The sequence below is a fragment of the Gracilinanus agilis genome, chromosome 1 (genome assembly GCF_016433145.1).
Source record: "Gracilinanus agilis isolate LMUSP501 chromosome 1, AgileGrace, whole genome shotgun sequence".
Lineage (NCBI taxonomy): Eukaryota > Metazoa > Chordata > Mammalia > Didelphimorphia > Didelphidae > Gracilinanus > Gracilinanus agilis.
Window position 1 is genome coordinate 133,576,203 of NC_058130.1, and position 24,836 is coordinate 133,601,038.

General features: G+C 38.2%; 1 protein-coding gene across 1 annotated transcript in view; it reads right to left on the reverse strand.

Annotated features, from left to right (window-relative positions):
* Positions 1–24,836, reverse strand: part of LOC123248576 (phospholipid-transporting ATPase ABCA3-like) — a gene marked incomplete at its 5' end in the record, with an annotated part of 354,036 nt that overhangs the window by 137,995 nt on the left and 191,205 nt on the right. Inside the window, 3 exons of the mRNA XM_044677403.1 lie at positions 1,723–1,933; positions 2,499–2,654; positions 3,140–3,294. Of these exons, the coding sequence (XP_044533338.1) occupies positions 1,723–1,933; positions 2,499–2,654; positions 3,140–3,294 (522 nt within the window). The remainder of the gene's footprint in view (positions 1–1,722; positions 1,934–2,498; positions 2,655–3,139; positions 3,295–24,836) is intronic.

A 24,836-nucleotide genomic window follows, 5' to 3' on the forward strand; every position in this document is an offset into this window, starting at 1 on the left:
TGGGATCTCCTCTTTCTCTCTTTGGACACAGCCTTACCCTAGGTCAGTGATGGCAGAACCAATGGTGAAGATGGCATGTAGAGTACTCTCTGTGAGCACTCAGCTGCCCTCCTCACCGAATTCATTACTAGAAAAACAGAGGGACTCCGTGGAGCTGCTCCCCTCCCCCTCTCCACCATGCCTGATGACATTTTTTCACATCCTCTGCCTCTCTGCCCAGCTGCCCAATGGGAGTGCACAGGGGGTAAGGTAGGCAGCTTATAGGTGGCAGAGCTGAAAGGGAGCAAAGTGTTCCAGCCACTCCCCTCCCCCACTCTACACACTTGCTAAAGACATTCCTCACTTCACCTGTCCCTCCACCCAGCAGCCCAGTGGGAGTGCTTTCTCCTTCCCCTGTGTGGGGTAAGCAGGGGGGAGCTGGCATGGCATTCTTTCTGGGGGGTGGGCTCAGCACTCCATCTCTAAAAGATTCACCATCACTGCTCTAGGTGCTATTGTCTGTGCTATCCATCTGCCCATGCCTCTTCTGTGTTCGCTGACCTCTTTGTTTTCCTGGGCTATCCTATGTTGAAAAAATAACATACTAATTTTTTTCTTGTATTGCCCCTTCAGGGTTCAGTCTAGTGCATCTTCTAGATCTGATTGGAGAAGCTGAAGGGGAAAGGGCTCAACTATACTTCCTGTTCTCTATTTTTTCCCCCAATCTTTTGATTTTATTCTTATATTACAAGCCTCATGGAGTCATTGGTTTCTGTTTGGTCTATTCTAACTTCCAGGGTGAGCCTTAATTTCTGAGCTAAAAAACATGTTTTTCTTATAATTCTTTGCTCCAGAGTTTTTATTTCATTTTAAATCTTTTGCTTCATTTCTTCTCAATATTTATTTATTTGTGGGAAATCCATTTATTTTTGTCTTGGGTCTCTCCTTACAATTATTAGAGATTTACTCTCTTCTAAGATTACTCTTCTTGGAATATCACCAGCTTTTTAATCCTTTATAATGGCTATTGTTATTTTTTTTTAGCCATCTCTTAAGGCTTAATTCCTGTATTTGTGTGTGAGCAAGGTTCTGCCCTTCATAACGCTATTGGTTTGTATGGTGGGCGCTGCTTGGTTTTGGGTCACTGGGGTCCACTGGGGCCACCTCTGCCTCCTAAGGTATGTCTGTGCTAAAAGCACTGGTAGGTTTTAGGTCCATACGCAGATAATAGGTAACATTTTATAGCACTTTAAGGTTTACATATGTTATTTCATTTGATCCTCAGAATGGCTCTGGGAGGTAAGTGCTATCATTATATCCATTTTAAAAATGAGGAAACTGAGGCTGGGAAAAGTTAAGTGACTTACTTGCCAAGGGCACATAGATAGTAACTGCCCAAGAAAAGGATTTAGATTCAAATTTTCCTGGCCCCAAGTCCAGTACTCTATCTATTGAACCACCTTGTTGCCTCATAGATCATTGATTACAGGTTGTTTAGTATAACCAAGAGAGACTATACCACCTTTCCAAGGTCACTCAGGTAAGGAAGTGGCAGCATCAAAATCTGAACTAAGGTCCTTTAACCACAAATCCAACCATTTTGCTTTGTGCTATATTCACTGCCTCCTCAGTGTGAAGGAGAACTGTTGCAGAGTTTTCATCACTATGTAGTATATCCAAAGCAGACTCCACAATAAAGATAAATAATAGGTTTGCTTGATTTCCCTCCCTCTCCCTCCTTACCATATTTTTGTTTGAGGAAAAGTGAAGAGCCACAGCATTGCAGTTTCCCCTTTGCTAGGATGGCAATGCGGTCTCCCAGAAGATCAGCTTCATCCATAAAGTGGGTAGTCAGCACAATAGTGCGCTTACTTTTCTCTTGCTGAAGGAGGTCCCACATGGCACGCCGTGAAACTGGATCCATACCTGATGTTGGCTCATCCATCATTACTACCTACAGACCCCAAAAGGACGAACCCAAGATTAAGGTTGTGGTCTTCAAATGAAGTTTCACTACTTACCTAGTGGGAAGTCTGATTATATTTCTTTTCCTCTGTGGATATGCTAGTTCATTCAAGGGAGTATGAGTTTTCTCCCAGTTCTATTGGAGTAATTATTCTGCCATATTGCATCTGCTTGATATTCATTGTTCCAGTTGAGATGAGGGATAATGGAGTTGAATAGCTTACCTAAGGCTAAAGAGCAAGTCCAAGCTAAAGAAGAGTCAGTATTTTGATGCCCTCAATTCTATGGCAATCCTATACTAATCAGATTAGTTTGCTCGACCACTGAGTATACCTTAGGTCCAGATGTAGTGATTAGGGAATTGTTTAAGGCAGTGATGGGCAAACTACAGTCTGGATCTGGCCTATGGGGAATAGTTTGCCCATCACTGCCTTAGGAAGTTCCCTTTAGAGGGAAAGGTCCATTCCAACTTACTTAGGTCTTCATAAACTGATTTAGCTATTCAGGCTGCAGAGTGAATCTGATCCTACCCACAAAAATGGGGAAATCTGTACCTTAGATCCTCCAATGAGTGAGATGCCAATGGAGAGTTTGCGCCTCATTCCTCCACTCAAGGACCGTGAAATCGTGTGGCGCTTCTTCTCCAAACCAAGAATGGTCAAAATATTATTGATTTCATCAGAGAAATCAGCATCCCATGATCCTTTAATCTAAGAGAGCAAGGTTGGGAGAGAAAATAGAGATTTGCTGAAAGGAAGCTTAGCCTGTACAAATTTTTTTTATGCCTTAGGGAGATTTTGCAGGTGACTCTAGTTGCTTCTTTATTCTGGAATATTGATTTAAGGATGTCCTTTTTTCCTCCTGCCGCCTCCCTTTGTGTAGACAAAGTGTTTTTGAGAACTTATTTTGGGATCCTTTATGGGTAAGAATACTGACCTGCAAAGTAGCCACATAAGGCATGTGAAAAAAGTAAACAAATATTCTTCTTTTTTTTTTTAACCCTTGTACTTTGGTGTATTGTCTCATAGGTGGAAGATTGGTAAGGGTGGGCAATGGGGGTCAAGTGACTTGCCCAGGGTCACACAGCTGGAAAGTGGCTGAGGCCGGGTTTGAACCTAGGACCTCCTGTCTCTAGGCCTGACTCTCACTCCACTGAGCTACCCAGCTGCCCCAACAAATATTCTTTTGGGCTCACCTGAACATAGAAGGTAAGGTGCTCAGCTACTGTCATGTGATCAAACAAGATATCATGTTGTGGACATAAGCCCAGGCTTTTCCGGATCTGAACCATGTTCTCTGAAATCTCATATCCACCGATCCATGCCTCCCCACTCGTAGGAGGGAAAAGACCTAGAACCAAGCAGAAAACACCCTAACTTGAGTAGAAGATATTGTGATTCACTGATTAGTAGCAGCTGGGTTTATTTGTAGCTCCTGGCTTAGTCTCAAGAATTACTCTATCTCTCCAGAATCACTTTATTAGCCAGCAATATCCTTAAGACATATTTTAGCCTAAATGTTTATGCCCTCTTGTAGAAAACAATACAAATGGCAGTCATGGTCTATCCCTGCTTTTGAAGTGAAAGTAATCTGATTAGGGATATTTCTCTCTCTCTCTTCTCTCCTCTCCTCTCTTCTTTTCCTTTCTTTTCTTTTCTTTTTTTTCTTTTCTCTTCTCTTCTTTTTTCTTTCTCTCTCTTTCCTCTCTCTCTCCCCCCCCCCTCTCTCTCTCATCTCTCTCTCTCTCTGTCTCACACACAGACACACAGACACACACAATTCAAGAACACTTACAAGGCTATCTGGTTTATAAGATCATGAATTTATAATAATAAAGAACCTCAGAGTGCATGTAGTTCAACTCTTCATTTTGTGAATGGGGAAATTCTAACCCAAGAGAAGTTAAGAGACATGGCTTGGGCTCATACAGGGAGTAAGTGGTAAAACAAACCCAAGTTCCAACTGCTCCCCAGAGCTCCCCAGTAACATCACATGGAAATTGTTTTCTACCAACCAAGTATGTTAACAATGTTAGTTACTATAAAGGATATGATCACTTATTGGCCATCACCATGTTTCTTTTTTCTTTTTTAATTTTTAAATTTTTATTTAATTTTAAAAATTGACTAATTTATTTAGAATATTTTCCCATGGATACATGATTCATGTTCTTTCTCTCCCCTCTTCCTTCTCCCACTTCTGGAGCTGATGAGCAATTCCACTAGGTTATACATGTATCATTGTTCAAAACCTATTACCATATTATTATTATTTGCAATAGGGTGATGATCATTTAAAGCCAAAATTCCCAATAATTACCCGTTAAACCATGTGATCAATCATGTCTTTTTTCTGTGTTTCTACTCCCACAGTTCTTTCTTTGGATGTGGATGGCATTCTTTCTCATAAGTCCCTCAGAATTGTCCTGGGTCATTGCATTGTTGCTAGTAAAGAAGTCCATTACATTTAATTGTGCCATAATAGTTCAGTGTCTATATTCAGTGTTCTCCTGGTTCTGCTCATTTTGTTCTGCTTCAATTCCTGCAAGTCTTTCCATTTGCATGGAAATTCTCCAGTTCATCATTCTTTACAGAACAATAGTATTCCACATATATCACAATTTGTTCAGCCATTCCCCAATTGATGGACACTCCCTCGTTTTCCATTTTTTTGCCACCACAGAGAGCACAGCTATAAATATTTTTGTACAAGTATTTTTCCTTATTATCTCTTTGGGGTACAAACCCAGCAGTAATATTGCTGGATCAAAGGGTATACAGTCTTTTACAGTCCTTTGGGCCATCATCATGTTTCTGAGGGTGGGCTGGCCAAACCCCATTCATGTCAGCTTTATCTGTTTGATCCTACTCCACTTTTTTCTATCTTTCTATTGTACTCTTGGTAATTCCAGTTCTACTGTTAACAAATCATTTTTCACATTAATTAGACCTGTGCTCTTCCCCTGGAAATTATTGTGCATTTACTTATATTTGTAAATGCTGTTTCCCCAGATAAAAATATAAGCCCCTTATATATGGGCAGGGGCTGTTATATTTTGATTTTGTATTTCAATTTTGTCTAATAGTGATTGTCAACACATTAGGAAGCTAATGCTTATTAAATTGAATTGAATTAATAAGGAGGCACAAAGAAAGATGGCATTAGTCTATAACAGAGAACTCTCTGAGACAAGCTATGGAACATTGGGCATATACATTTTGCTGATGTTATTTCCATATGTGCTCAACCACTTATAACCTTGACTGAGGTGCCATGAATTTCTCTGGCCATCTGATTGCTTGAAGAGGTAGTTCTCCCCTCAGAATCATGAAATTCAGGTTCATGACAACATCAGCCTATGGGTTTTATAGCCTGGGCATATAGTTTATCTTGGAAGTAGATGGGGGAAAAGGCAATCTGACCAACTGCTGACTTAAGTCTGAGCTTGTTGGAAGTACTCTAGACTCCAGTAGTCTGATTAAAAAGTATTGAGTTCTTTCCAGTTGGTGGGACCAGTTTATGAGTCATAGAACCACAGTATCTCAGAATTGGAAATGACCTTAGAAACCAACTAATCTAACTCAAACTTGAATAAATCTACTTAGCACATCTTCAATACATGGTAAACCAGACTTTGGATGAATACCTTCTAGTTAGCAGCCTTTTCCTCTTTGGGACTGTTCTAATCATTAGTAAATTTATCTTTATATCAATCCTAATTGTTCTGTTCTCTGCATTGAAGCAAAACAAGTGCAATCTTTCTTCCCTTTCAAATACTTGAACATTTATCATGTTGCCCTTAAGTCTTCTCTTAATATCTACAGATCCTCCAAATGATCCTCAAGTAGCATTGTTTCAAAGCACCTTACCGTCCTGATCAAGTAGCATTGTTTCAAAGCAATTTACCATCCTGGTCTTGCTCTTCAGGATATGCTCTAGCTCGGCAAATTCCATCATAACTTGCGGTACTCAGAACAGAATATAACACTCCAGATGTAGTTTGACCAAGATGAACTAGCTTGGTTCATTTTGCTCATTCATTATACTTTTTTGAATCTAGACTAAGATCACACTAACTTTTTTTTTTAACTGTCATATCACACTGTTAACTTACACTGAATTTGTAAAATCCCCAATTTTTTCCAAACAAATTACTACTTAGCTATAGCTTTCTCATCTTGTATTTGTGAAGTCAACCTTTTTTCAATGCAAGGAATTGGGATTTTACATTTATCTTTATTAAATTTAATCTTATTAGAATCAGCTCATTGTTTTAGTCTGTTGAGGTCTATCATTTAATATGTTAGCTATCACTAATATTTGTATCACTGAAGAAAAACTAATACTGTAAGGCTGCAAAGATCCCCTTTTCCCCTTTACTTGCTTCTCTTCTACTTTTAGCTATAACAAATGATTTTTTAGTTGCCAAATCTAATACCCTCTTATCAATCTTTATCCTGCTTAACCTTTCTGCAACACCTGACACTCTAGACCTTTTAGAAACTCTAAAATATTCTCTGGGTTTTTGTGACATTGCTCTCTCTAGGTTTTTCTCCTACCTGTTTTATTTTTCACTGACTCCTCAATTTCCTTTACTGGACCCACGATGGCTAATGTGTGCTTTAACACTTTCTAGGGGCAACTAAGTGGCTCAGTGGATAGAGAGTCAGGTTCGGAGATGGGAAGTCTGGGCTAAAATCTGATCTCATGTACTTCCTAGCTGTGTGACCCTGGACAAGTCACTTAACTTCGATTACCTAGCTCTTACTGCTATTTTGCCTTGGAACTGATATTTATTGTCATTTCTAAGAAGATAAAGAGTTTTTTGTTCTTTAAAAAAAAACCCACTATCTCTGAGGATCCGACTTTTGGACAATCTACTTCAATCCTGAACTTACTTTTAGACAATAGTGAAATAGCTAGTAAGGCAATAAACATTTATTAAGTGCTGGAGATACAAAGAAAGTCAAAGGATAGTCCAGGCCTTCAAGGAATTCACAATATAATGAAGGAAGACAAAACATAATATGGAATGACAATGTCAGGAACTACCTTAAAAATCTTGTTACACTATAACTCATGCCTTTCCCCCTCAAGTTTCTTGATTTCTCACAGTGTAAGTGGTCTAGTAAATTAGCAGAATTATATATTTTGCTAATATGGTAATAAAATTTTACAAATTTTTGCAAAGAATTTTATAATATCTCATGCCATCTCTGTGGACCAGTTGGAGAGATGTGAACTACTTAACAAATGGATTCTGTATCCACTTTTTATTGCTATTTAAAAAAAATCTTACCTTCTGACTTAGTATCAATTCTAAGACAGAAGAGTAGCAAGAGCTAGGCAATCTGGGTTAAGTGACTTGCCCAGGGTCACATAGATAGGAAGTATCTGAGGTCACATTTGAACCCAGGTCCTCCTAATTTCAGACTTGGTGATCTACCCACTGTGCTACCTAGCTTCCCCTGTATCCACTTATATATTATTAACTAAAAAATCAGTTGAAACAATGAATAACTTTAGCAAAATTTCAGGAGATGATATAAATCCCTATAAGTAATTAGCATTTCTTTGTATTATCAACAAAGTTCAATAGCAAGAGAGAGAAAGAGAGATATCATTTAAAATTACTTCAGACAATATGAAGTACTTGGGAGCCTACCTGTCAAAACAAACCCAGGGACTATATGAACACAATCATAAAACACTTTTCACAGAAATAAAGAGATCTAAACCATTTAAGAAATATTCTTTTTTAAAAATATATTTATTTTTATTTAAAACCCTTAACTTCTGTGTATTGGCTCCTAGGTGGAAGAGTGGTAAGGATGGGCAATGGGGGTCAAGTGACTTGCCCAGGGTCACACAGCTGGAGAAATATTAATTTTTGATCCAACCATTCTGGATGGCAATTTGGAACTATGCCCAAAGGGTGCTAAAAGACTGTCTGCCCTTTTATCCAGCCATACTACTGCTGGGTTTATACCCCAAAGAGATCATAAGGAAAAATACATGTATAAAAATATTTATAGCTGCACTCCTTGTAGTGGCAAAAAACTGGAAAATGAGGATATGCTCTTCAATTGGGGAATGGCTAAACAAATTGTGGTATCTGTTGGTAATGGAATACTATTGTGCTCAAAGGAATAATAAACTGGAGGAATTCCATGTGAACTGGAATGACCTCCAGGAATTTATGCAGAGTGAAAGGAGCAGAACCAGGAGATTAATAAACAGAGATTAATAAACTGAAGCACAATGGAATATAATGGACTTCTCTACTAGCAGCAATGCAATGATTCAGGACAATTCTAAGGGACTTATGAAAAAGAACGCTATTCACATTGAGAGGAAGAACTATGGGAGTAGAAACACAGAAGAAAAACAATTGCTTGAACACATGGATTGATGCAGATATGATTTGGGATGTAGACTCTAAACGACCACCCCATGCAACTATCAATATGGAAATAGGTCTTGATCAACAACACATGTAAAACCCAGTAAAAGTATGTATTGGCTACTGGGGGGTTGGGGAGGAGGGGAGAGAAAGAAAATGAATCATGTAACCATGGAAAATTTTTCTATTAAAAAAATAAAAAAGGAAAAAAAAAAGAAATATTAATTCCTCATAAGTAGGCCAAGCCAATAAAATAAAATTGACAGTTCTACTTAAGTTAATTGCTTATTCAGTGCTATATCAATCAAATTTTCAAAGAATTATTTTATAGAGCTATAAAAATGAGAAAAAATCCATCTGGAAGAACAAAAGGTCAAGAATATCAAGGGAAACAATGAAAAAAATGTGAAGGTGGCCTAGCAGTGCCAGATTTCAAATGAACAGTAATCATGAAAACATTCTGGCACTGGTTAAGAAATAGAATGGTAGATCAGTGGAATAGATTAAGTAGAAATGACCATAATAACCTAGTGTTTGATAAACCCGAAGATCCAATCTTTGGAGATAAGAAGTCACCATTTGATAATAATTTCTAGGAAAACTGAAAAACAGTTGATTGTGAAGGAATACTCCTGTGAAATCTTATATGAAGTGATGGAAAGTGGAGTGAGCAGAACCAGGAGAACATTGTGCATTGTAAGAGCAATATTGTAACAAGGTTCAAATGTGAAAGATTTACTGTTATGTAGTTACTCTAATCAAGACAATGATCTAAGCTTTCAAAAGACTCCATGAGGGGCAGCTGGGTAGCTCAGTGGATTGAGAGCCAAGCCTAGAGACGGGAGGTCCTAGGTTCAAATCCGGCCTCAGACACTTCCCAGCTGTGTGACCCTGGGCAAGTCACTTGACCCCCATTGCCTACCCTTACCACTCTTCCACCTATAAGTCAATACACAGAAGTTAAGGGTTTAAAATAAAAAAAAAAAAAAAAAAAAAAGACTCCATGAAAAATGTTATTTACCTCCAAAGGGGGAATTGATGAACTGTGTAGAAATTGAAGTGTACATTTTTTCCCCTTTCTTTTTCTTAGTTTGTTGGGGATTTTTTTGCAACCTGGCTAATATGGAAATATGTTTTCATTGACTTCATATGTAAAACTGATATCATATGGCTTACTTCTTAAGAAGTGGAAGAGAGATAAGGAAGTAGTGAATTTGGAACTCAAAATTTTATAAGTAAATATTAAAATTTTTTAAGGTTATTGGGAAATATTTACATATTTAACAAATATGTATGCCGTTAGTATATTGTACCAGAGATCTGCCATGAGCAATGTGATATCATTTTTACTGATGTCTTGAAGTCATAGTGTAAAAGTGAAATTTGGAAAATGCCATCTAAAAGTGTATATATTTCTATGGACATGGGAAATGTATCAAAACTACATTTCCCGTGATCCAACATGGTCCAACTGGTTTCCGTTTCCGGGTTTTGGGGCTTGGGAAGGCCTACGTCTTGACGCAGAGAAGAGCTTAAATCTCCTGGGTTAGGAGGGAGTGGGCTCTTTGGCCAGTAGGCTCTTGGCTAGCAGACTCGGAGACAGTAATGGAGGCAGCAGTTTTGAATGCTTACAAGTGCGTGGTCTGATAACTTTATCTATCAACATGGCTTTAATTAAATTACTAATTTATATATTTATACCAGCCGTTATCATTTTTAATATTTATAATTTTGGCAACCTTACGAAGTTTGGAAATTGAATTTTCAATTTTTTAGATAGCCTAAGAAGAAGCCATGCGGCTTTGGGACCCCGAGTCTCAGAAGCGATTTTTTTCCTTGCCCAGTCCTCTCCCGATTTTCCCCAGCCTAGAGGCTGTTTTACGGGGAAGAGAGACAATGGTTTTAATTGCCGCCGGGCTGCTAATTATTTTGCTCAATGCCCTGGGCCTGGTGGCCCTTGCTGGCACTGATGGACTGCCGGTGCCCAGCCAGTTTCGTCTTGCAGCCGATCTCCTGACTCCTGACTTGATCTCCATTCCTGCCGCGCCGAAAGCCTACACCATCGTTCGAGTGCCTGTGATCTCCGATCCTGACTCGCTGGTGCTGCTGGAGTCCAGAACCCCGAGCTGCTTTTCCTGAGATTTCCGGGAAGGAACCCAGTCCTGACTTGCCGAGATCTCGACCTCCAGAGACTGCTTCAGTTCCTGCCGCTAACAATTTGGGTATATTCCCCTTTCTCTCTACTTTCTTATAGGAGACATTCTAGCCTTCCATGTGTTTATCTAAAGACCTAATTAGGCAACACCCACACGGACTCTACACGTGGGTAGTTTTCCTGAGCTTTTCTCCACTAACCCCGAGCCCACGTGGACGATAGCGTCTGGACCTAGCAACTAGCGTTTACCCTTAATCGGCCGAACGGCCTATTCAGACTTGCTTGTGATTAAAAACTGAACTTAGGGGAAGAATATTCACCCTATACCTGCTCAGAACTTTGAACTTTTAGAAAATAACCCCTTAAAACTCAGCAGAACTCAATCTTTAAACCGTGGAACTGAATGAGCTTTATTTCTTTTTTTTTTAAAGAGACTATCTTACTGTATTTTGCTAATTACTTTTGTTAATTAATCTTGCTTATTTCGTTGATTTTCCTGTTACACTGAATCATTTTAAGATAATGTAGTTTGTGGCTGCTAGATTAATTCTGTTGATGATTTTATTGTAACTCCCAAATAATGAGAAAAATCTATTAGACCTGGTAAGAGGTTTTGACCAGCTTGTTGATCTGATACTACTGGATTTATAGAGCACATGTCTTTTAAAAATTTATTCTGTCTTGGTAATTGCAAAGAACCTTGAAAGTTTCCATGCTTTAAATATTACCTTGTAATTTTACAAGAGATCCTTTTTTAACTTTTACTTTAAATCTTTAAGAATTGTTGTCTTAAAGGATAAAGCTTTTATATATTTTATTATAAGAGATATTATTGTCTTAAATGGGTAGAAGCATTTCCTACCCAGGATTTTTTTAAATACAGAGAGTCTAGGAGCTCCTGTATATTCTTATCTGAGGATGATTATACCAGAAGGTTTTTTTTTAAATATCAGATTTTGCTATGGAAGCAATAACAGGGTTTGTTGAGAAACTCTTAGCCAAGAGTTAAAAGTTGTTAAACATCACTGTTTATTGTTTTAAAATGTGCTATTGGAAATAATGGTACTCTATTTGAATGTGCATTCTGAATCTGCTATTTTGTAAAACCCACTTTCTCTCACAGAGAATCTCATTTTGGGGTAACAAAACCCTCCTAATTCTAAGATATATATATATATATTTTTTGAATTTTAAAACATTTTCTAATGAGCAATTGATTTTCCCTTTTTGTCATCTTGTACTGGAAGTACATATATAATCATTATTTATCCCTTTTCTGATTCTACAGCAAATACCTGAGCCTACAGGACTGTGATTTAAATGCCTCTCTGATTCCAGAAGGGAATATGAAAGCTGTTAATAGTGCTAAAGAAAGCACATGGTCAGAGACTTGACTGACTAAATCTGCATAAATTGCAGCAGTTCTATGCCAATACTTTAGGGCTTGGAAATTGGGGTTTGAGTCCTGGAGTCCCAGTCTTTTCTAAAACTTTAGAGGATGTGGGTCCCCTCGACTTAGATTCCTAGAAAGCACCTAAGATTGGTTATTTATTTGGCTCACTTCCCTAAACAGCTGATGATAAGTCAGATCAAAGAGAGACATTTTCCTTAAGTCCTGGCCCTGGATAGGTAATTGCACACTGCTGAATTCACTTTAATTAGGCCTTCATTCAAAGGTCTAAGTTTATTTTCCCCAGATTTTTGCACATTTCATTCACAAGTTAATTTTTCTTCTTTTTTCTTGAATTTTATTCTTTGTATTTTGCCATCCTTAGCTGACCTGAGGTACTTTTTTTTAGAAAAAAGGTGTGTTTAAGATTTACCTCACGGGGATATCTGTTAAGTTTTTTAAAATTCGATAATGTAAAAATATATGTATATTTAACTCTTTTAGGAGTAATTTCACGGGGAATTAAATTGTATAAATCTTAGAAGAAAATGTATGTTTTGTAATCTATAATGTAAAGTTTAAATTCTTTTGAGAATAATTTCAGAATAAGGATCTTGCCATCTCCCCAAAATCCAGACGACGAACTTGTTTGGTGAAGACACCATGAAGATGTCTGAAAAGCCTTCACAGTACCATGAAGACCAAACTTTGAACTTTGGGGTGCAGTTGATTGAACTATGGGGAGTTGAAATTGAGTTGTATGTATTGTTTTAATTGTACACTGTTATGCCAGTGGGGGACAGCCCCAAATTGGTTTTTGTCAATGAGGCTAATTTTAACCATTTGTTCATCTATTTATTTTATCCCCCAAATTCCTAAATTTTAGAAGTTGTTTATTTTTACCGGTCCAGCGAAGAAAAAAGGACTAACCTTTTTTTTTGCCGGACCTCACGGGGAATTGTAAAAGTGAAATTTGGAAAATGCCATCTAAAAGTGTATATATTTCTATGGATATGGGAAATGTATTAAAACTACATTTCCCGTGATCCAACATGGTCCAACTGGTTTCCGTTTCGGGGTTTTGGGGCTTGGGAAGGCCTACATCTTGACGCAGAGAAGAGCTTAAATCTCCTGGGTTAGGAGGGAGTGGGCTCTTTGGCCAGTAGGCTCTTGGCTAGCAGACTCAGAGACAGTAATGGAGGCAGCAGTTTTGAATGCTTACAAGTGCGTGGTCTGATAACTTTATCTATCAACATGGCTTTAATTAAATTACTAATTTATATATTTATACCAGCCATTATCATTTTTAATATTTATAATTTAGGGTATGTTTGTGAAATTTGTATATGGCATGAAACTAGAGGTGGCAGGTAACAAAATGGGTAACAAAGCCAGAATTCAAGATTATCTTAGAAGATTAAAACAATAGACCAAATGGGTAGCTCAGTGGATTGAGAACCAGGCCCAGAGATGGGAGGTCCTGGGTTCAAATTTTGCCTTCCTAGCTGTGTGACCCTGGGCAAGTCACTTAACTCCCATTGCTTAGCCCTTACCACTCTTCTGCCTTTGAACCAAAATGGAGGGTAAGGGTTTTTAAAAAATAGATCAAATGTAATAAGATTAAATTCAATAAAGATAAATGTAAAGTCCTAGAGTTCTATAGTCTAAAGACTAGTTCTTCTAAAAGGCAAGGAAGCTACCCCCAAGACTTGACTGGCCTAGGCGCAAGCCTCATCAGTGTGGCTTTCTGACTCAGAGATTTCATGATTAGGCTAATATCTCAAAGAGGTCATTGATATGAAGAGAATTCTCATATACACCAAAATATTGATAGCAGCACTTGTGATGGTCAAGAATTAACGAAGTAGATATTCATTAATTGTATAACGGGTAAACAAATTTTGGTACATGGATGTAATGAAATATTATTGTACAATAAGAAACAATGAACAAAAAAGAGAAGATTGAAAATGTTCATATATAATGTAAATAAAATAATAATAATATAATATAATGTAATAAAAAGAGCCAAGTAAACAATGTACACGATGACAACAATGTAAATGGCAAGAACCACAAAACAATCAAAAGGAAATGTTGCAAAATTATAAAGAATAAGCATGACTTGAAAGAAGAGATTTGAGAAGACATCCCTACCTGACATCTGTGCAGAAGATAGGAGATGCATAGATGTGGAACATTACATATATTTTACAAATTTATCAGCTTTACTGATTTTTTTTCTTCTTTCAAAATTTGATACGTGGGATAGTTGTCTGGGAGGGGAAGGGAAAGAAAACTGGAAGAAATTCCAGCGATGTAAAAAATATTAACAAAAATTTTTTGTAAATATTTTTGGTCCATTATGTACGAAATCTCCTTTTTCTTTTCTTAAAGAAAGTGTTCATGATGGATAGGCATGAAATTTCTGTGCCATGTTCCTCTTTGGTCACATTCCTGAAATGTTTTTCTGATACATATGTTTTAAGCTTTTTGTTTCAAGTTTAATAAATGCTAACAAAATATGAGTAATTACATCCACAAAAAGTAAGAGAAAAAGACTATAGGAAACCACAAATCTCCATTATGTATAGTTTGTTTCTTTTTAAATACATAATACATTCAGCACATTAGCTCCAAAATTGTTCCACTTGTCTGGATATCATCCTGTTCTTAGCAATTTAAAAAAGCTTCAGCAATTTTCTTATTATTCTTTTTGTTCTATAACACTATTCATTATCTCCTCTCCCCTCTATCTAATTTTTAAAATATTCCTTTGCAATCAATAACCATTGTCAAAGAAAACAAATCCACATAGTAACTTTGTATTAAAATGTATATTTTCTTCTTTCCCTCTAGTCTATCACCTCTTTGTCAAGAGGGCACTTGGTCTCTAAAAGGTTCACCATCACTGTCTAGAGTATGCCATTTTATGTAGTGATCACACCAGTTCCCCATGGATTTAGTTATCATCTCTATACTGACAAATCTGAAATCTACTTATCCTGTCCTTCCCTTTTTGCTGACCTCCAATCTCATCTCCAACTGCCTTTCATATATTTCAGACTGGATGTTTAGTAGGCATCCCAATCCCTATTGAAGGAATACAAATTTGGAGTAATTTTGGATTCTTTACTATGTTAAGTAGTTCTATCTAAAACTAAGAGACAACAATATCTCTAATGAGTATAAGCTAGATTTCCTAGTAAGGTCAGGGATGAAGCAAGGACATCAATTATCACCACTTCTACTCAGTATTGTACTAGAGATACTAGCTATAGAAATAAGATAAGAAAAGAAATTAGAAGAATAAGTATAGGCAATGAGGAAATAAAACTCACATTTTACAGATGACTTGATGGTTTACTGAGAAAACCCTAGAGAAATAACTAGAAAACTAAATGAAGCAGTTAGCAACTTTTGCAAAGTTGCAGAGTATAAAATAAACTCACAGTGTTAGGGTCCGTATGGGTGGCCACCAGAGGAACACACGAGACAATGCAATCAAAGCAGGAGAAAGCTTTATTGCCAGTGCACTGGGGGAAGTTCTGTAAGAAAATTCCCCAAGTGGTGCGTCTACAGAGGGAAATATATACATTTCAAGGGCTGGGATATAAGTGCCGGTGTCTTAGGTCTGATAACAGCTAGACAGTGGATATAATTCTTAATGTTTAAGGCTGCTTTGTCTAAGGGAGGAGAGGTGTCCTGTTCAAGGCTGCTCTGTCTAGGGAGGAATGGTGTCCCTGGAACTATGAGTTCCAGATAACCGCCCTGCTTAGCAGAGCATGTTAGTTATGAGTCTCTGCTTTCTGGCTACAACAACAGAAATGAGCATTTCTAAATATTATCACCAAACTCCAACAAAGTTTAGATGAATTTATAAGCACATCCAATAAAAAGAGACAGAAAGAGAAATTCCACTTAAAGTAACTGGAAACAGTATAAAATACTTGGAAACCTACCCCAAGACATACTATATGAATGCAATTACAAAACACTCATCACAAAAATATAAATCTAAGTAATTAGAAAAATATTAATTGCTTAGGGGAGTGGGCTGAGCTAATATAACAAAAATGATAATACTAATTCATTTATTTGGTGGCATACCAATCAAATTATGAAAAAATTACTTTCTGGGGCTAGAAAAATAATTACATGTATGGAGAAACAAAGGATCAAGAATGTTAAATGAATAAAAAAAATTAAGAAAGGGGGACTATACTACAAACTATACTCTCAAACTAGACTATAAATCTGTAATTGTATACCAAAATAAGTTCAAAATGAGTGCATGTTTTCAACATAAAAAGTGACTACATAAGCAAATTAGTGGAACATGGAAGAAATTACTTTTCAGATCTATGGACAGGGGAAGACCTCATGGCCAAACAAATAGATTCATAGGAGGCAAGATGGGTAATTTTGATGACATAAAATTTAAAAGATTTTTCACAAACAAAATCAATTCAGCTTAAATTAGAAGAAAAGCAGCACCTGGAGGAAAAAAGAAGTTTCTCTGATAAAGGTCACATGTCTAAGATAAATAGGGGACTGAAGCAAATTTACAAGAATAAGAGCCATTCCTCAATTGATAAATAAGTGGTCAAGGGATATGAATAAGCAGTGTTCAGCTATCAATAGTGTGGATTACCTTAGAGTAGTGATGGGCAAACTTTTTAAAAGAGGGAGCTAAAGGAAAGGAAATACTCATCCATCAGACTATTTCTAAGGCAACTCTTTCAAAGTTTCATTGTATTGTATCCTACTCATTGTATTTGTCAGATTAGGAATAATGGCACAGAGCTGGACAGAACATTTCAGGGGGCCGCATCTAGCCTGAGGGTAGTAGTTTACTCATCACTGCCTTAGAGCATATGATAAAATGCTTTAAATGGCTAATAATTAGAGAAATGCAAGTTAAAACAACCGTGAGGTAATACCTCACGCATACTTGATTGACTAAGATGACAAAAAAGGGAAAGTAGCAAATGTTGGAGAGGCAATGGGAAAATAGGTTCATAATTTGCTATTGGTAGGTTTAGTTTGGTTAGTTTAGACATTCTGAATAGCAAACTGGAACTGTGGCCAAAAAAAGCTCTAGTTTGTGGCCTGTGAAATGGCACCATTTCTCTTCATCAGCAGGTGAATGATGCAATAGAATGATTCTTTTCTTTTTCCCAAGGGATGCTGAAGACCAGCCATCTTGGCCCTTACTGCTACCCTGTGATCTTTTCATTCTTCTCTGACTCTCTCATATGTACAAGTGATTGCTTGGCACCTCCCTCTCAGCAAAAAGCCTCATCTTCTACTTTACTTCACTCATCCTCCCTCTTCTCCTTAGTTCTGATCATCTTTCTCCATTCTCTCTGACTCTTCAGTCTCTAATGAATAAATTGCCCCTCCCTTTTCTGGGGGGCCATTGTGTGTCTATAGGTACAGCTTTGTTTTTGTCTTTGTGTCTCCCTTGCTTGGCATCATGTCTCACACATATTAGATGCTTAATAAATGCTTGATGAGTTGAAATGAAAATTTATATGGAAAAATAGATGGGCAAGTATATAAAGTAGAATTATGAAAAACAATTGTGTTATAAGGCAATAACTAAAAACAACTTTTTTTGGTATGGGGAGGAATAGAGAAACATGGGAATAGCCAATCTGAAATAGAAACCAATGTCTATAAAAAGTTAATATCTGATAAAAAGACCTATGTTTAAAATATCTAGGAAACTGGGGAAATTGGATATTCATATGACAAAAAGTAAGTTTGTAGTTATATATAACACAATAACCTCCAGTTGAATAGACAATTTAAGGTTTTTTTTATCCTAAAAAACCTGAAAAGAGTCTAATAAAGTTCTCAACTATGGAGAGAAAGAATATTTTTATGAATTGAAATCACCTGAAACAGATTAATAAGCTCGATTATATAAAGATAAAATGATTTTGCTCCCCAAAAGTAGTATTTCTAAAAATTTTTAAAGTAGATTGGGAAAATTTTTGCAATAAGTATGGCATGCATATAGGGGCAGCTAGGTAGCACAGTGGATAGAGCATCAGATTTGGAGTCAGAAGGACCTAGGTTCAAATCTGATCTCAGACACTTCCCAGCTGTGTGATACTGGGAAAGTCACTTAATCTCAATTACTTAGCTCTTGCCACTCTTTAGTCTTGGAATTGATACTAAGACAGAAGAAGGCAAAGGTTTTTTTAAAAAGTATAAGTATAGCAGAAAAAATCCTAACTTCTAAGTTATACAAGTAGTTCAATACATATCTATGAGACTAATAATACATACTCCTCAAAAGAGCAATACTCAAAGTACATGAACAGCCAGTTTTTGAAGGAGGAAACACAAACTTAAGAGCCATGATGTTTTTGATTCAGATTTTTAAAGCTTATTGTCATTCTCTACTGGATAAATGGCCTTAGCATTTGAATAGGTAGTTTTGTTTCATTTTCCTTCCTTCCTTCCTTCCTTCCTTCCTTCCTTCCTTCCTTCCTTCCTTCCTTCCTTCCTTCCTACCTGTCTGTCTTTATCTCTCCATCCATCCATCTATCCATNCCTTCCTTCCTTCCTTCCTTCCTTCCTTCCTTCCTTCCTTCCTTCCTTCCTTCCTTCCTTCCTTCCTTCCTTCCTTCCTTCCTTCCTTCCTCCTTTCTTCTGTCTTAGAATCAATACTAAGTATCATTTCCAAGGAAGAAGAGCAGTAAGGGCTAGGCAATTGGAGTTAGATGATTTGCCCAGAGTTAAATAGCTAGGAAGTGTCTGAGGTTACATTTGAACACAGGACCTCCTACCTCAAGTCCTGATGCTCTATCCACTGTGCCACCTAGCTGCCTCTGAACAGAGAGTTTTCAAAGGAAGAAATTATAACTATTTTAGTCATATGAAAAAATACTCTAAATGACTAAAAATTAGGGAAATGCAAATTAAAGCAATTCTGTGGTTCCAACTCACTTTCCTCAGATTGCCAAAAATGACAAAAAGAAAATGACATATGTTAGAAGGATTGTGGGAAGATAGATACTGTGTAAATAGAATTAGCTCAAGCCCATTCATAGTTAAAATTCTAGCCACCAGAGATAATGTCATCCCCACCTCCCTTAGTGGGGAGGGGAGATGAGTTACCCACATGTGACAATAAGTAATAAATCAAGAACAAGGGTCTGCCCTTTGAGCAGTCCAAATCAGTGTAGAGGCTGTCATTTGTCCACTTGAATTAGAGGTGGGCCCACAGGAAGTGACGAAAGACACTATCTCTTTAAGTATATTGGTTACTTCCTGTTGGGGCAGTTCCCGCTTTGAACATGGTGCTGAAGGATCTCGGCTGAGACCTCAGGCAGCTTCTACTCTAAATGGTAACGTGGGTAAGTTAGGCTGACTTCCTTGGCCTACCTTGGCGTTTCCAGACACTCTCTACCTTAAGTAGGCTTCTTGCCTCCCTAATTGCTAAGGCCTTGTGACTTGTAGCCTAATTTAATTAGCCCTTCAATCCTCTCTCTGCCCGGCCCTTGGGTAGGCCCGGGCTAGCTTCTCCCTCTCTCTATTTCCCTACCTTCTACCTACCTAATTGTAAATAAACTACCTTAAAACTGGATCCGGACTTGGGTCTATTTTAATTATGGAATCAATCTGAATTATTGATTCCTGGCAGCCATAACTTAAAACCTTAATATATATATATATATAATATATATAATTCTCCCTCATACAGTACTCTAAAGCATTGTAAATGGAGTTGTGATTTGGTCCAACCATCATGGACAATTTTAATTAAGTTTCAAAAATTACTAAATTGTCCGTATCCTTTGACTTGACCTATGTATCCAAAAGAAAGTAAAGAAAGAGGAAAAGGTCCTTTACATGCAAAAATATTTATAATAGCCTCAACCTGGAAATCTATTGGAATAGCCATCATTGGAGAATGGTAGAACCAAATTATGGCATATGAATGTAATAGAATGTTATTGTGTCATAAGAAATAATGAAAATGGATGGTTTCAGAGGAAACTGAGAAAACCTCTATGAACTGTTGCAGAATGAAGTGCATAGGAGGACAATTTATATAACAATGTTGTTGTTCAGTTATTTCAGGTGTGTCTTCTTCATGACTTCATTTGGGGTTTTCTTGGTAAAAATAGTGGAGTAGTTTGTCATTTCCTTCTCCAGAAAAACATTATAAAGAAAAAGAATTTCGAAAGACTTTAGAACTGATTAATGCAATGGTAAATCACAAATCCAGAGGACTGAAAATGAATCATGCCACTTACCTCTTGCCAGAGAAGTGATAAGCTAAAATCCAGAATAAGATATATTTTTGGACATAGTCAATATGGGGATTCGCTTTGCTATATTATGTGTGTTTGTTGTGAGAATTTTTAATTATTCAGTTAGGGAAGGTAGTAGGAGGGATAGATAATTAATGCTTTTAAAAACAAATAAATTGTGTGTGTGTGTGTGTGTGTTTTTTTTTCTTTTAAACCCTTAACTTCTGTGTATTTGATTTATAGGTGGAAGCACTAGTGGTAAGGGTAGGCAATGGGGGTCAAGTGACTTGCCCAGGGTCACACAGCTGGGAAGTGTCTGAGGCCGGATTTGAACCTAGGACCTCCCGTCTCTGGGCCTGGCTCTCAATCCACTGAGCTACCCAGCTGCCCCCATTGTGTGTTTTTTTTAAAGAACCATGATGCATTGTGTTAGGCAATTGCAATGGAATACTATAGTGCTTTTAGAAATGACAAGCAGGATGGTTTCAGAAAAAGCTGGGAAGACTTATATGAACTAATGCAAAGCAAAGTGAACAGAACTAGAAGAATATTTTACATTACATAGTAACAGTAATATTCTAAGGATGATCAACTGTGAGAGACTTAGCTACTCTGATGAAGTAAATGATCCAAGATAATTCCAAAGGAGTCATGATGAGAAATTCCATTCATCTCCAAAGAGAGAATTAATGAATTCTAAATGCAGACTGAAGCATATTTTTTAATTTTATTTTTCTTGGGGTTTTGGGTCTGTTTTCTTTTACAACATGGTTAGTATAGAAATAGGTTTTAAATTACTTCATATCAATTGCTTAACTTCTCAAGGAGCAGTGAGGGATAGGAGAGAATTTGGAACTCAAAATTTTTAAAAAATCAATGTTAAATTTTTTTCACATTTAATTGGGAAATATTTTATGAAATAAATAAAAATGTTAAAAGAAAAGATGGCCTTAGCAAAAGACTATGTTTGCTTTTTGGATGACCACCCTAAATCATCTCCATGAGGCTGGACATTTGAAGACACATTCTTTGGCCAAGTAATAAATACTTAGGTTAAGCTTAGCTCAAGCCACTTCGGTGATTCAGACTCAGGATTGGAACAGAGTGAAATGGACTTTAACATTCAGTAAAAATAAATTTACTCATAAAAAGATTAAGAAGAAAAATCTACTTTAAAATAAATACATTAAAGAGATGGGCTTAAGGGTACCTGTGTAAATGGAGAACTTTGAGAAAACCAAATATTTGTTTTTGTAATTTATTTTATTCTTTAACTGCCTGGGCTGTCATGCTTCTAAGTTCAGAAGTTCAGCATTCCTCTTAGAACTAAATTACCCCATAAATCACCTTTATTCAAAGAAACACATTATCTCTATACAACTTACTACCCATGCACAATTAAGGGAGATTTATTATCTTACTAATGAGCCTTGTGTACCCATGTACAATTAAGGGAGATCTGCTATCTCAATAACAAGCATTTCAAGATACAGGTGGGCCATGGCATCTATTATCTCTGTAACACTGGCTGTCCTTCCAGAAAGTCTGGCCTGTAATTGCTAGGATAGTAGCATACCATACTGGTGGACACCACCAATGAGCTTTTCATAATAACAATATGAAAGGAGGAATTGTTGCTACCCCTAATTTGCAAACTCCCATCCAATCATATTGTTTTCCATTATCTGTGATCCTTCAGACTTTATCAATTAATATTGTTTTCCATCAGTGATGCTTCCTATTCTTTGTTCTCTTGTACTTCTCAAACTATATGAAGGTAAGTAAACCTTACTTCATATCTTTTGGTCCACAGAGGAGCCAAGAGAACCATTTTATTGATAACTTTTAGCCTTACCAATGAAATGAACATGTGTAGAACTTTGTGTATCAGTTTACCTTTAAACCTTCAAAACACCCAGCTGGGGATTATAGGTTTTTCAGAAACAGAAGAGTTCAGTAAACTTTGCAGGCTGATGAATAATCATATTATTTTCATCCTCGTGTTTCAAAAGTTATACCCAAAGCTCCTTATAGGAGAAGGTATCATCTCTCTTTGTTCACCTAATATGGCTTTGGGGATATTATTTCTTTCTGTCATCTCTACAGCTCCTGTTTAAGTGAGTAGTCAAATTGGCCCCAGCGGTTGTTAGGAATACCCCAGTCTCCTGCTCTGATTTCACTAGTTGATCAACTTAGCCATAAATGCTGGTATGGGATGAACATTTTAGAGAGAAATATGGCAATAAATGTCGCAAAACTGGTCAGTACCTTTTGATCTGGTTTAATTCCATTTCTAGGACTTAGAAATAACTCTATTTGTACAAAGTATTCAGAGCAGTTTTTGTTTATAATATAGAAACAATTTATATGTCCAACTATCAGAGAATAATAGCTAACTAAATTGTGATATAGTAATATCTAATTGCCATAAAAACACAATAAATATGGAATCCTGGAAATACCCACATGAAGTTGATGCAAAATTGATCCATCATATGCCTTGATCCTGTGTAGAGGGAGTTTCATTCCCTCCCCCTCCTGGATTACTGACCTGGTTCATCCCATTTTGTGTGCCTGTGCTGTGTCCATGAATGTGAATAAAAAAGATCCCTTGGAGGTAGCAGTGGAGCACCATGGCTGAGTCAGCCAGCCATGCAGAGGACCATGTGGTCAGAGTTAGGTTGGATTAGGCTTAAATCTCTAAATATCTGCTTTTTTATTACAAGTGATTATTAATAAACTTTAAGGAAAATAAGACCTTGGAAATATTAATTTAAATATGACAGAATGGCAACCACTATGGAAAAAGAATTCTTAATTTTCTTTTAAGAAAGCCTCTTAGTATAGACTAGAGTAAGGGATAGGTCAGGTTTACTGCTGCAAAGCCATTTTTTTCCCCATTAGTTTTTTAACCATTGCAGCCGCTGCAGCCCCTCCCGAAACCGCCCACCACTACCCCTGCCAAAACTGCCACTGCTTGACCATTCTGTGCCAGTTTCTCTGGTAAGAACCCCGCCAACTGCCCCCCTCCCACCCATTCAGTTTAGATGAGGGTGGGATGTTGGAGAAAGGAGCCCAAGCCGTGGGGTTTGTGTGGATGTGTTTAGGCTACAGCTGCCTTAAAAATCCACGTGGCTCTGGAATCCTGCAAGAACTTCTAATCCTCCTCAGTACCCTGGTTCCCTGCACCACACACACACACCTAACAGACCATGGGTGATTCCCCTGTGTAGCACCCCCAATGGGAAGCTACAGGTACAGACTTCCAGCTTGGAGCTGACCTGGCTCTTAGCTTCCCCTGCACAAAGAGCAGCATAGCACGACACCGAAGCAGTCCATCCACACTATCTACTCCAAACCCTGCCTGGCTCCAAGCCAACCCTAAACTAACCCGGGGGGGCTTCCACGCTCCTGGCTGTGATGGTGGGGACTGAGGTGTTAGCTGGCGTGGCCTTCTAGACCCTGATCCCACCTAGCACAGCAGCCAGTAGGGGCAGCCCCACAGTTCGCCAGCTCAATGGATTGAGAGCCAGGACTACAGATGAGAGAGTACTAGGTTCAAATTTGGCATCAGATACTTTTTAGCTGTATGATCCTGGGCAAGTCAGCTAGCTCACCTGAGCCCCCTAAATTTGGAAGCACATGGCTGCTGGATTTTACCCCTGAGGGAAGAGAGAAGGAAGAAGGTACTACTAAAACTCAAGGCTTTTCCTGCCTTCCATTCAAATGAGTCTAAAGACCAGCCATTATGGGAAATAAACAGATTAAAACCAGTAAAGTGATTTAAGCGTTTCTGGTTAAGATGGCAGCAGAGTAAGGAGCAGCTGCTCGATCTCTCCTAACCGATGCATACAGGACTCCTCAAGGGGACATAAAAACTAATCCAGACGAACGAAGGAACCCCACAACAGGGCACAGCATTGAAGGTACGCAGAATTGGGGCATTTCCACACTATAAAGGGGTGAAACAGCTCTCACTAAAACGCGAGAGGAAGAAGCCCCTCCACCCCCCCCCACACACACACACCACGCACAGCGCCAAGGCCAATGCACAAGAGTGAAAACAGGAGTGGGGCAACCAGTAAATCACTAGCAGCCCCAGGGCTTATACCTATGAGCTGCCAGACGTGGGACCCCAAGTGGCTGGGGGGACGCATGGACTTTCCCCAGCGTCTACGGGGGTGAAGGCTCTGCCCCTGTGCGAAGAAAGATCCCTAACGCAGGGACTTCCCCCAAGCGTCTTGCACGGGTGAAGGCTCTGCCCCGGGCGGAATAAAGATCCCTAAAGCAGGGACTTTCCCCAGCTTCTAAGCTGTGAAGGCTCTGCCCCTGTGCGAAGAAAGATCTCTAACACAGGGACTTCCCCCAAGCATCTTGCACGGGTGAAGGCTCTGCCCCGGGTGGAATAAAGAACCCTAAAGCAGAGACTTTCCCCAGAGCATATGCGTCAGTGAAGGCAGTGCCCCGGGTGGAATAAAGATTTCCAGCACAGGCTAGGACATCCAGTGAGGACCCGGGGCAGACTGGAGCGCGGCTGTGGAAGAAGCCCCCCGAGACTGCTGAAGGAGCCTCCAGCAGAGGGGCAGACCAGGGACTACCAGGAGGCCTGACCCCGAGGACAAGAAGACCGGAGCCATCGGAAGCTTAGAAAGCACAAGCAGACCCTGAGTG